General features: G+C 41.4%; 3 protein-coding genes across 4 annotated transcripts in view; 2 read left to right on the top strand and 1 right to left on the bottom strand.

Annotated features, from left to right (window-relative positions):
- Positions 1 to 1,551, bottom strand: part of RIOK3 (RIO kinase 3) — a 26,559-nt gene extending 25,008 nt beyond the window's left edge. The window contains exon 1 of the mRNA XM_019526325.1: positions 1,378 to 1,551. Coding sequence (XP_019381870.1) covers positions 1,378 to 1,446 — 69 coding nt within the window. The 5' untranslated portion in view covers positions 1,447 to 1,551. The remainder of the gene's footprint in view (positions 1 to 1,377) is intronic.
- A 3,178-nt stretch (positions 1,552 to 4,729) lies between these two features.
- LOC109303907 (insulin-like growth factor-binding protein complex acid labile subunit) lies at positions 4,730 to 8,683 on the top strand. The gene is made up of 2 exons (XM_019526279.1): positions 4,730 to 5,608; positions 7,267 to 8,683. Exon 2 carries the CDS (start codon positions 7,291 to 7,293, stop codon positions 8,500 to 8,502), a length of 1,212 nt encoding a protein of 403 aa, XP_019381824.1. The 5' UTR covers positions 4,730 to 5,608; positions 7,267 to 7,290; the 3' UTR covers positions 8,503 to 8,683.
- Positions 8,684 to 10,196: 1,513 nt separating this feature from the next.
- Positions 10,197 to 13,257, top strand: part of TMEM241 (transmembrane protein 241) — a 93,104-nt gene continuing 90,043 nt past the window's right edge. The window contains exon 1 of one of the 2 annotated variants that reach the window (XM_019526267.1): positions 10,197 to 10,404. In XM_019526267.1, coding sequence (XP_019381812.1) covers positions 10,333 to 10,404 — 72 coding nt within the window. In that variant the 5' untranslated portion in view covers positions 10,197 to 10,332. The remainder of the gene's footprint in view (positions 10,405 to 13,257) is intronic. The other variant, XM_019526260.1, reaches the window with a different exon arrangement.

The following is a 13,257-nucleotide window of genomic DNA, read 5'->3' as shown; positions in this document are numbered from 1 at the left end:
AAAGCAAAGGTACAGAAAAGAGCTGCAGAAATATTCTGAGGGCTGGAGAAAATGCTTTAAAATAACAGAGGAACTTCAGCCTATTTAATTTATCTAAAAAAAGATTAAGAGCTGAGTTGTTTACAGTGTATAAGTACTTTCACGGTGGGGGGGTGAGGGGGAGAGGATGCAGCTGCAGGCTCCGGCTGGGCTGGCGCCTGGCTCTTTCTAGCATATAGGTACTGCCCATGGGGCGGGCAGCGCTAGGAGGCCAAATTATCAGCCACATAGGTCCGATTTCCAATAGTCATTTTTCTTTATATCGGTGCCAATCTGATATCGGACTGATGTGTCGGTGTACCTATAGAATTTTTCAATGTAAATCCAGTTTCAGGATAACCAGCCCTAACTTTCAGCCATGCTTACTTAGCCCAAGATAAAGTGAAGACATGCAAATTTTTTTCTAGAATTGCATTTTATCTGTTCTGTCAACTGGAAAAAAATCTGAAACCACATATCAACTTTTGGCTCTGAATAGCACAATAATATTTCAATATCTTGATAAGGTTCCTAATGCACTGAGCACCCTATGTATCAAAATTACAGTCTTAAAAATATAACTGAAGAAAAACAAATAATGTCAGATAACTAATCCCATATAAAAATTGAATTTGTAAGAATCCACCAACACAGAGAGGACTCGGCAGATACTGCAGACCACACCACAGCAAAAGCTGTTCTTTTCAATACCCTTTAAACATAATGGAGAGGGAAAGCCACTCTGTCAGATGTCGAGACCACACACTCACTGACACAGGCAGGAAGTGTCAGGGACTGAGTCATGGGCAAGTCACAACTCTACCCAGATTTCTTTCCTAAAGCCTACAAAGATGATACATACATCAAACACTCAAAACAGAAAACAAATTTTTTGTTTTGAAATCTTCCAATAACAAAAAACCAAAACGAACAACAGCCAACCCCGCAGATACAGGAGCTTGTGGAGCCAAGGTCTGATCCACAGTGCTTGGCTGGCCTCTGCTGCTAACTCCTGCAGGACTCGCCCAGAGCACTAGTGGACGGAGCAGATTTACTTATCACGCTCCCATGGCAACTTGCTCCAAGCAGCGGGTATCAGCACAGGGGTGGGCAAAACACAGCCCACTGCCTGGGTTTGGCCTGCCAAGCCCACGACAGCACACCAGGCCTCCCTCTGCGGCCTGCGGGCCCAAACAAGCGCCCAGCCCGGCGCACCCGCTCCAGCCGGGACCTTTCGAAGCTCATTTTTTCCCCCTTAGGTTGAAAAGACTCGACCCGGCTCGGCCCTGCTCCCGGCAGTGAGCCCGCACTGCGCCCCCCGGACGCCGCTCCGCCGAGGCCTCCCCGGCCCAGCCTCACCTTGCTCTGCCAGGCGGGGCCCGGGTGGGCCTCGGGGGCGGCGGGGGCGGCGACTCCGACCGGGTCCATCTGCGCATCCAGGGGCGGCGGCGGCGGAGTAGCGGCGACTATGGGCAAGGCGGCGGCGAGAAGCTTCAAGTCCACGAGTAACTTCCTCCTTCGCCCTCCAGTTCCTTCACTGTGACCTTTCACTCGCGCTTCCCATTGGTCCAGGAGATACTTCCGGCAGGCAGTTCCGGTGACATCCTGACACCTCCCTGCGGCGTTTTCCTGGAGCTGACTTGTGGTCGCCGCCGCCGCCGGGGGCGCTCCCGGGGCTTCGCTTCGCCTGCCCTGAGCGGAAGTTCCCGGTCGGCCTGCGGGGGGCTCCTGGTGGCTCCGGTACCGTGTTGTCCGCCGCCCAATAACGATTGTATTTGTCCAGTAATTTGAACCCCTGTATGAGGTACAGTCAGTAATACAAGTGTTCAAGGTGGGCGGTAATTTTTGAGGCAGATAATTGGTGCAGCATATGCAAAACCTAAAGCAGCTTCAGGGAGTCTTAACCGACTTTTCAGTGTGAGTGCCTGCCTCAAAACAAAGGAAAGCTTCAACTCTGATGACCCAGTGCTCACTCACTGACTGGTGGCTTACAGTAAGCAATATACTGTAAATAAGAATACTTAATTTGCATAATTATTCACAGGTTTTTTTCAGTGTACAATAGCTTTTCAGCAAATATGATAATTTTGAGCTTCCAAAATCTGTTATATTTTAGACCTGGCAACATTGGCCCCACCCGAAGGGAGTGTTGTGACATCCCATCCCTCTGCCCCCTGCACAGCCCTGATAGACCCCACCCAGGGGGACCAGAGGCTTGTGTAGAGAACCTTTGAAAAAGGAGCCAGGAACCAGGAATAAGGAACTGTGCATAAGGATCCAAGTTCAGAAGCAGTCTACTGGGGCAAGGCACCGTCCAGGACATTGACACATAAGGTTGCTGCTGTAATGAAAAAAGCAGTCAGGTGTCAAAAGACATCAGGAGACAGGCTTAAAAAATTCAAAAGTGTGGGTTTAGAGGTGGGGCGTGTGCGCATACACACACACACATCTGTGTGTACAGAGGTGTTTCACATGGTAACAGCAATTCTGAAATAAAACCATTTTGTGTGCAATGACTATTTTCTGGAGCACATTTTTTATCTACGTAGTCACAATCAATGGGCACACTGGACAATCCTACTGTCAACATGCCACGCTGTTATGTAATTTCCCACTTTATCGTACACATACAACTTGTGCAGCTATTTTGCTATTAATTCTGAAGCGCTCATATGTGTTTGCATCTGTGTGTATGCGTGTTGTACTTTCCTGTCTTTTTTCACATCATGCTTTCACATTTTCGTCTGCAACTATGAGGGGCAGACATATTCCCCTGTCTTAGGCTTTAAGAAAAATATTGAATTGGCAAGACTAGTAGAGGAGACAAATGCAGCAGAATCTCTATTCAAACCTTTTTGCTGAGGAGATGTGTAGGAATACAATGGGTGCGTGGAATTGGCAGCAGGATGAAAAGCCACCAACTTGTAATTACCTAGTAGTGACGACAGATCAGGAATGAATAGAATTTGGGTCGATTGTCAGATGAGATAGTCTGAAACTCCCATGAAACAACTCTGAGCTGAGAGAATTAAAAAAAATATATCTGAAGTAAAATCACAGATTTGAATCTAAAAAAAATATTAAGTGCTTAAAGAAAGAAAAATAGATAGCAATGCATAAGGTAGTTTGTTCCACAGCCACTCTTTTAGGATTTTGTACAGTTCACTTGACATTCAGCACAAAGGACCAGTCTTTCCAGTAACAGCCATTGGTGAGGGAAATCATATCTGGGAAACTAAAATCAGGGTTTTAAAATGTTATTCAGCACTAACATTTAAGTAAATCAATTTCCATAATTGCTGAGCACCCACAGGGCTTACCACAGGAGGGGCCAGGAGGGCCATTTGGCCCAGGCCTCTCATTCACGGAGGGCCTCAAATTTAGACGTTTGACATTATCTCCACATGAGGTTATACATACAGACACAGAGATACACCAACAGGATTGAAAGAAGAAGACATTCATCATACAACTTAAAACCTGTGTCCCATTACCGGGCCACACCACCTGTGGTGCACTATGAATTCATATTTTTTTAATATACTGGGACCCTCAAAAAATGGAAGTGGCCCAGGCCTCTCAACCTCTGAGAGGGCCTGAGCACTCACAAAAATTCCATTGAAGCTAATAGGACTTGCAAGTGCCTAGACCCCTGAAAAAAATCAAGCTTTTTCTGTAAACATAATAGAATAATAGGTCTGGAAAGGCTATCAGAAGGTCACCCAGTTCAACCCCCGCCCCAGGATTATCCCAGTCTAAACCATTTGCAAACAAGTGTTTGTGTAACAGCCTCTTAAAAACGTGCAAGGATGGAGATTCTACAGCCTCTCTAGGTAATCTGTTCCAATGCTTAACCATTCTTATGACCTTATAGGTCATGAGCATAATATAAAGCAACCACTTTATGTGGTCAGAAAGTGACCTGTGAAGACTTTAATATCAAGAGCTTTTAGCATGCTTGTGACAATTTGTATAGTACAACACATTTGCAATCAATTACCCATAAATTTTTACAGCTTGTCATTAATGAATAGGAGACACTGGCTCAGTGATAGGACATATTTTCACAATGCTTGCAAGCAAAAATGTAAGTGTTCTTGTCAGAAAACATAGCTCTCTTTCAAGGCTGGCAGAAATAATGCAATTGATTTTCACAGTTGACAAGATTAAAATCTACTTTAATGTATTTAACATTTCATCTTATTGAGCATCAGCTCTAATGAGCAATGTCTCTCAAATTTTGCTTATAAAAAGATGTTTAAAATTACCTCATCATTCAAGTTTTACTAAACGACTCAGTTTTTCATATTTTCAAGACTGAAGATTTCCATTAAGACTTCATTCTGCAGTTCTTATGCAACATTTAGTGGGAGTTTTACTTCAAGACACTGTTCAATGTGTGAATGGAAATTCTTTGATTCATATTAGCAGACTTTGGATCTAGTTTTGAGTGTTAACAAGAGGGAGTGTTTTGTAAAATGAGATGTAACCGGATAAATTTGTCACTTGTTAATATTTCATCATAATAATAATATAAAGTATATTTAGAGCCAAAGACTTCCCTTCATGTTTCTCCAGATAGTTAACAAATATGTACAGATTGTGCAATGTGTTATTTAACTTAGTCATTATAACCAGGGTTTATGTAAGTTTCCCTCCTCATTCTTAGTTTGTGACCAAGCAATAGATGGATTACCCAAGACTAAAATACTGTTGGATAATTTTTACTGACTTGAACCAGAGGGGAAAAATCCTTTTTGGGCCATAACAGCAATCTTTCACTGTTATAAAAAGTACTGCAGAAAACACAAAGAGAGACACTGAATAAACATTATGCAAGATAAAGATACACTACCATGTCAAAGTCAAATATCTTTTAATCCCTCAGTTACAATCCTATTTTTACAAACAGCTGTAAAATGTTCTTAGCTACATTAAAAGTGATTTGTATGGAATGTGTGGCATACTAAAAAGTACACTTTTGTCTGCAAAATACAGATTTGGCATCTTTAAAACAATTTTTAAACTTCCTTCAAACAGCATTTCTACATGTTGTGTAACAGGGCTACAGTGTAATCTATCTACACATTTCTAGTATTCTGTCACTGTGGCATGTAAGTGTCCATGTCTTCTATTTTTTTAAGTCCTCTGTGCTACTGTCCCTTGAGCTCTAAAATGTGGTTACTTCCTTGCATCCGTCAGCCTCAGCAAGCTGGTCTATCTACATCTGTACAAAACCGAGGGTCCAGCCCCATGCATTTATGTTCACTGCTCACTCCTGAAAAATGGGACCTGCATAACTAAAAAATACCCATTAAGAATGGCTAGGTGAGACAGAATCTATATTCTCTGTCTGCCAAAGATAATTATAGAGCACCAGTCACTATAGTGTCTAGGTATTACTGTTAAGTCTAGTTATTTGCTGTCTGCTTGTATTTGCTCATTCTTTTTTCCGGGAAAGCCTACTGAACCAAGAAGCCAAGCCAAAGAATGTAAGTTAAGCAATGAAAGCTATGGCTTGCGAGATCAGTTTCAGTTGCATTTGTCAGACTGCTGAAGGTATACCCAAGAGTACACAGGGACATCTCAGGTATTGGCCACTTGCTTAGAAATATTTTGCTGTATGTTGATTTCTAACTTGCTTTTGCACTTGCAGAATATTGAGATTGACTTATAAAATCTTTTAACAAGGAAAGGATTGATTTTCCAGAAGTGACCTGTTGTAAACAAATATGGTTGATTTTTCTTCTTTTCTTAAAAGTTGCTTATAAGCTAACATTTAAAACAATGTCTTCCAGCTGTTTGATGATGTTAGACATTCTGAAAGGCTTTTAGTTTTGTTTTGGAAACAAAAAAAATCTCTTTATGTTTTACCTTAGAAATGCCAAGCCTTGTATTCCCTGTTTTTCATCGAGGACTCTTTGAACAATTAAAGATCTGTGGAGAGAACTTTTTTGTCCTTCAGATGTTGAGGAAGTGTTAATAATATTTCACCAACTATTTGTCAAGTGTTTTGGTTCAGTGCAGATTAATCAAAGCATGTTTTTAGGAGTAATTGTAAAAGTCTAATTAGCAGTTCCTTCTCATTTGTTGAGATTTCCCATTTCTACTTGAGATGTCAGTCTCACATTTTTCAGTCAACCAGAAATTCTTCCAGAAAAACAGAGTAAACAATGCATTATTTTTAAATGTGAAAAAATAAGCAGTAAATCATCAGGGAGTTGTATTGGGATAGTGACATCAGTTCAACAATACCAGAATAACTACCCATGTAGAAAAAGCTGCTGGAGATGACTTTTGAACTGATTACGCAGAGACACATGAACAAGTCATCATCAGTTGTCTCACTGAAAAGGGGGTAAACTACTCTGGATTAGCTTCCATTTGCTGTAGGGTAAGAGTGTATGGACAAGCAGAGAGAGTGGAAGTGATGCTCAAAAATCCCTACTCCTTTTCCCCTTCTGGTAACTTGTTCATGTGCTCTTGCCCTAGTTAAAAGCAGTCAATTCAAACAAATTGAGTCCCAATTAAACCAATGGATTATGTTTCCCAGCTGCAAGGCTTAAGATTCCCCCTACTTATCTTCTAAACACTTAGGATAGTTGAAGGAAGAATCTGAAATAGATAGTATATCCAGATCAGAAGAAGCATGTTTGTTGCAAGTAAGAAAAAAAAAAGGAGATAGTGAATGAAAGCCTGTTAAGGAGTGGAGAGGGGGACCTGCTAAGGCACAAGATGCACAATTAAATAATGAGAGAGCTCTGTTGTCTGTCTCTGATTTCTCTTGTGTTAGTTTAATTGTGGTACGATCCCACTGTTTTCAGTGAAGTTATTGACCCTGGTACTGCAAGGGCTGAAAAAAGAACACTTTTACAAGAGGCTGAAGTTATCATCAGAGATTTATTAGTCACCACAAAAAACATCCTTGCTTTGGCACAGCTGCATATGATCCACTGGATGCACCTCTGGGTAATATCAGCAGTAACACACCAGATACTTTGCTGATGTAAACTGATGTGCAGCTGCATTGACAAACATATAGGTGAACCAGTTTACACCAGCAGCAACTAATTTGTGTCTCTGTGTCATCTCAGCTTGTTTCTGCAATGTGTAGCCACCCCATCAACCATGGGACCTTGGAGATGTAAAGTAAAACCTGCCACCATTATCTTTATTTATTAAAAACTAAATCACACCCAAATGAAAGACCTAACACTTGTTGGTTGTTTTGTTCCCTCCTTTCCCCAGATCCTGTCTCTACAGGTAGCAATAATGGTTCCTCTGCTGTTTCTGCTGTTCTTTGGATATATCCTTTCAATTCCTGGGTGTCCCCAGAAGTGCTTTTGTATCCACTCTTTAACAGATTGCCAGCATGCCAATCTAAATGAAGTTCCTCCTGATTTTGACCAAAAAACAGAAACATTGATCTTGAATGAAAACTGTCTAAGTCTCATTCCTCGAGGAGCCTTTCAGAACTTCCAGAATCTAACTTTCCTTGGTTTAGCTCACAACAAGCTCTTGCTTCAAAATGATTCTTTTGAAGATATCAGCAACAGCATCCTCTCTTTGGATCTCTCTGGAAACAGTTTCACAGACCTGCCATTAAAATTGTTCAAGAACACAAAGAAACTTGTTTGGTTAAACTTAGCTGATAACAGACTAGATCTTCTGGACATCAACATTTTCAGCTCCTTAGAAAAGCTCTCTTACCTGGACCTCTCCAATAACAGACTGCAGATGCTTACATCCATGTTTGCAGGTCTCTCTCAGCTTGATACCTTGATGCTGGCTAGTAACTATCTCCACACCATACCACAAGGAGTTTTTGATTCTATTCCTAAACTTAAGATCCTTGATCTGTCACACAACAAAATAAGCCATTTGCCTGAGTGTTTATTTAACAGCACGATGAACCTTAATGACTTGCTTCTTGATGATAATAATTTTACAATGATACCACATGCTGTATTCACAATCTTCCACAACCTAGAGCATTTCTCAATTTCTAAAAATAGAATCCAAAATGTTTTACCATTTGTGTTTGTTAGCAAGTTAAGAAAACTTGACCTATCTAGTAATTTACTTTCAGTGCTGCCTTGTGATTTCCTTTCAGGTTTGGAGCAGCTGGAAGTTCTCAATTTATCTTTAAATTGTCTTGGAAATTTTCCCAGCGATCTATTCATAAATAATACTAAGCTAGCATTTCTGCATTTGGATAAAACCTGTCTCAGCACTTTACCTATTGTTTCAGGCCTTCGAAATATGAGTGAGCTGACACTGTGCTGTAATGCCATAAAAATCTTGCCAAGAAAATTCACAGACAATATGGTCAATTTGAAACTGTTGGATCTCTCCAATAACAACATCACAAAAATAGAGGATGGTGCATTTAACATGAATCCTAATCTCACAAAAGTAGTTTTGACTGGGAATCCAGTTTTTACAACTGAAAGAATTAATTACACTTTCAAAGGGTCAGGCTGAAGAGTATACATTAAAAGATGATACTAGGGTAACTGTATCAAGAAATGCTTTCTGCTACCTTCATGAAAAATATAATGTACATATTGCAAAGAATGTAATTATTTCTGAGCTACAAGTACCATCTTCTAATAGTACATGCATTACAAAGCTTCTTGGAACTCACTGCACTCTCTGATATTGTAGTACTATAACTCTCTGATATCATAGTACTGGTGACAGGGTACAGCTGTCCATTTCTTACACTAATTTAAATGTTTATTTTTTTGTCTCATTAGTGTATATCTTTTCTAAATCTTACAACTGGTTATGTATTGTATATAAATATGAATATTTGAAGGACTATATGGTACTGTGGTATGAGGTGGCATGAATTGGGAATTACCACACTGTCACAATGGTGAATCTACAAGAGTTAATATGGTCACTCCAACTTAGTGCTGATAAAATCCTGATATGACACACATTTCACTCTGTTTGTCCCATTCTTTCCACCTCTCCAATTCCTTCCACCTCTTCTTTTAGGAAGCTAGGTGCCTTATTGCTGTGAGTTCAGCTGACTGAGAGACGTTCAGAAGGAGCTCTTAAAGCCTCTAAACTTATAAAAACATAGCTTGGCTATAAGTAAAAATGTATTTTTAGGTTCTGATATCCTAGATAATTTCAGTTAGAACTTCCATTATTAAGTTTCTGTTTGCATTAGGATAATGCTGCTCCTTCTGATCTGACATACTTTAACAGTATCACCTTTTTATATCTAGAAAAATTTTAATAATTAATCTTGTCCTCATGGGGCCAGAGATAAGGATACATATTTTGGGAAAAAATACATTTGTGTATATATGAAGGAAGAAACATTTCAGTTACAGGCTACTTTAGAAAAGCAGCTCTTTGAGGGTGCTCCGACTGGAAATATTGAAGTATAGGACCACTAGCTAGTGCTCTTGTTAAGATGTGCAACCCCTTGGAGAGTTAGGTGGCTTCCCAATCCTACTGAGTGAACTTGACATAACCCACTTGTGTTATTTCTTCATTTCATCATGTAGGCATGCCTGTACAGCTTAAAAGAGACAACAGGGTTTTTCTGTGAGGTTTGGAAGCACCTACAGATTTCTAGATCAAAGGTGATCATTCTCAATGACTTTCTGCAGGATGGGTTTTATACACACACCCACACACACACATATATATAACCCATGTATATATACAGAATACAGGTTATACATTAGAACTTTTATGTACATTTTTTGTGTGTGTGTGTTTGTGTGTATGGGTTATATCTACCTATCTATTTATCTATCTGTATAGCTCTTTCTTATATCTATCTATCTGTATAGTTTTTTCTTTTTTCTTTCTTGTATCTATCTATATGTATAGCTCTTTCTTTTTTTCATCTATCTATCTATCTATCTAGGTCGTTCTTGCTTGCTGTCACACACACAGACGCCTAGAGCAGTTCTAATTGATGACCTTCTAAATGCTAAACCCCGCAGACAGAGGCGGGAGACAATGGAGGGGACCGTGCGGAGGGGTGCAGGAGTCCAGCCAGAGGAAGGAGGTGTGCGCCCCAGAAAGGGGCGGAGAAAGAGCGGGTCTGTGCGACCCGTATCTATCTGCCCGAGTTTCCCGCACCGGGAGGCAGCGTGGCCCCTTTAAGAAGGCCGGGCCTCCGGAGCTTGTTCTTGTGCCTATTGGAGCGAGCACAGAGCAACGTGTCCCTGTCATGGCAGCCACTCCAGATAGCAGGTTCGTGAGCACTGTCTCCAGCTGATCGCAGCGTGCAGCACCAGTGCCTTGATCATCCTCACCGGCACGGGGGAGATGCTTTGACAGATGTATTTAAAGAGACCTGCAGCTGGTCTCTCTTTCTGCCTCTTCTACTTGGCTTCTTATTTCACCAACAAGGTGAGGGGGAGCTGCAAGCTGGTTTGTGTGAATCCACTGCCTGAGCAATCCTCTGTGGATTCATCTCCTTGGCTTCCCGCCCCGGTCCCCAGGCTGGCCGGCTGTGCAGGGCATGCATTCCTTCCTCCCTGCACCACATATGCTTGCCTGCTGCAGGAGGAGCTGCTCATTCACTTTCAGTTTCTCCTGAAAGTGTAGAGATGCCAGCTGGTCATAGCTAACTGCCTACAAAACCATTTTCTCTTTGCAAATAGCCCTAATGCACTGACAGAAATATTCAGGTGAAGACAAAGGGTGGAAGGCAAAAGGGGGTACTTGTATGGAGGCCTCCACCACCTCTAAGACAGTGGTTCTCCACCAGTGGTCCTGACTTTGTACCAGGATCCATTTGTAAACATCAATAGCCAGTCCCAACCCAGTGCCCATCACTCCTCCCAGCCCCACAGTGTCTGGAGTAGGGTGGCATGTATGTGGGGTAAGGGAGACCCCAAGCAGTCCCTTGCAAGCTGGAAGCCTGCCAGCCTGCAAGGGAAAAGCCAGGGTTTCCCACATTTTTCTCCTTTAAAGGAGAATCCATTTTTAAAGTTTGCTCATGATGCTTTTGTATATTCTTGCAACCCATGGGTTGAGAAACACTGCTCTAAGAGGATGCATCTCTGCAGCTGGTTAAAGCATGCTATCTGGAAGAATATCAACATAATCCCCTCCTGCTGTCGCACCCACTGGGAAGTGGAGAGGGGGAAAGTTAGGTCAGAGGAAAATCTGGAAGTGCTGAAAATGAAAGTTGCTTTTGGGGCTATACATAATATGTATATTACATGGTTTGTGGTAGGCACAAAATATACCTTTGGTTAAGTGACTGAAATAGCTTTTGATGGGAAGAATAAATGGCATGATAAGGATCTCCGTGTGTGTGTGTGCGCGCGCGCGCGTGCGTGCGCACGTGGTGGGGGGTGCTTACTGCACTGTATGCTTACTTAAAACTCATCATCATTGTCCATTTCTTCTCATTTTATAACTGTTGGAAAGATGAAATTGAAATGAGGTCAGATGATCTCCTCACTTACTCAAGGGTCAAGTAGGAATAATACCACTAAAATCAATACACTTATTTTGGTGTAGATTAGATGAGGATCAGGCCTGTAGTTTCTTAAAACTGACATTAAGCATTATTCTGTTGCTCATGAGTGCTGGGTGGCCATCACTTTTCCCCCTAGTAAAAAGGAGAGTTGAAATATTTTAAATCCCCTCATAAATAATTGACAGGAATTTAAAAAAATGGAGATGAGAGGGCAACCACCAAATTTGGGCCTGTTGTTCTTTTAATACAGTACAGGTCCATGGGGCCAGATGGGATGCACCCAAGGGTGCTAAGGGAGTTGGCTGATGTGACTGCAGATCCGCTGGCCACCTTTGAAAACTTATGGTGATCAGGAGAGGTTCCAGATGATTGGAAAAGGGGAAACATAGTGCCCATATTTAAGAAAGGGAAAAAAAGAGGATCCAAGGAATTATAGATCAGTCAACCTCACCTCAGTCCCTGGAAAACTCATGGAGCAGATAGATCCTCAAGGAATCCATTTCTAAGTACTTGGAGAAGAAGAAGGTGATTAGGAACAGTCAGCATGGATTCACCAGGGGCAAGTCATGCCTAGCCAACATGATGAGATGACTGGCTCTGTGGACGCAGGAAGACCAGTGGATGTGTACCTTGATTTTAGCAAGACTTTTGATACGATCTCCCACAACATTCTTGCAGGCAAGCTAAGGAAGTATGGGTTAGATGAATAAATTGTAAGGTGGATAGAAAACCGGCTGGAGTATCGGGCTCAGAGATTATTAGTAATCAATGGCTCAATGTCTAGTTGGCAGCCACTATCAAGTGGAGTGCCCCAGGGGTCAGTCCTGGGGCCGGTTTTGGCTGGGATGATCTAATTGGGGATGGTTCTGCTTTGAGCAGGGGCTTGAACTAAATGACCACCTGAGCTCCCTTCTAACCCTAATTTTCTATGATACTCTGATTCTGTATCCTCTCCTTGTTCTGCTGGACCTGTTTTATGACCCTTCTGTCTTGGATTTCCAAAACATGCAAATTTCAATGCCCTACCACTTACAAGAGCAGAGGATGGCATCTTTGCAATCAAAGAATGTTAATGATGGATTCAATAATTATAATACTTCAACTGTGTCCATTAAACATTCCTCTAACAGCATTATTAGGTATCTAGTGAATATTGGATGCAGAAGCAGTAAAGAGTTGTTACATTATCTAGTTTGTCTCCCTGTCAAACTAGATAATGTCACAAGTGTAAACTCACAGCAGCCACCATTAAAAATAGAATGTTACCATAACAGAACACTGCAAACACAGAGGCACCTTATCAGTTTATCCAAGAAGAAAATGTCAAGGTTAGAAAGGGCAATCATAATGGCTAAACAAAGGTTAGTATCCATGAGTCTATCCTGTGGCCTCATTAAGCTGTAAATTAAGGGAAAGAAACCTGCTTTCTCCTGCGCATTGCAATTTCTTATGAATGCTACTGGAAGATCCATTGAGAAACAAAAGGAAAAATATGCAAGAAATGCACACTGTGAATAAAAAAATCATAGCCTAAAATTAATCTGATGTAGTTTAATTTACTAATTTGTTCATTACGTGCCTGAGAGTGTGTAGGCAAGGTTCTTTGAGTAGATGTTATAGCTTTTATTAGATCAACTGAGTAGTTGGAAAAAAGTTCATGGCAAGCTTGCGGGCAGTCACCCTTCTCTGGGCATAGGGAGTCTCTGGTGTTCTGAGTTTGTGTATGATGTTGCTCTCCTATGTTAGTTGTTTCACAGGTTTCCTAAGTAGGC

The sequence above is a fragment of the Gavialis gangeticus genome, unplaced genomic scaffold (assembly GCF_001723915.1).
Source record: "Gavialis gangeticus isolate Ggan-Ray unplaced genomic scaffold, GavGan_comp1, whole genome shotgun sequence".
Classification (NCBI taxonomy): Eukaryota; Metazoa; Chordata; order Crocodylia; family Gavialidae; genus Gavialis; species Gavialis gangeticus.
This window is presented reverse-complemented; position numbering and strand designations above follow the sequence as displayed.

What these genes read in the sequence shown, in the direction of transcription:
- LOC109303907 (XM_019526279.1), top strand. Translation starts at nt 7,291, where the DNA reads ATGGTTCCTCTGCTGTTTCTGCTGTTCTTTGGATATATCCTTTCAATT.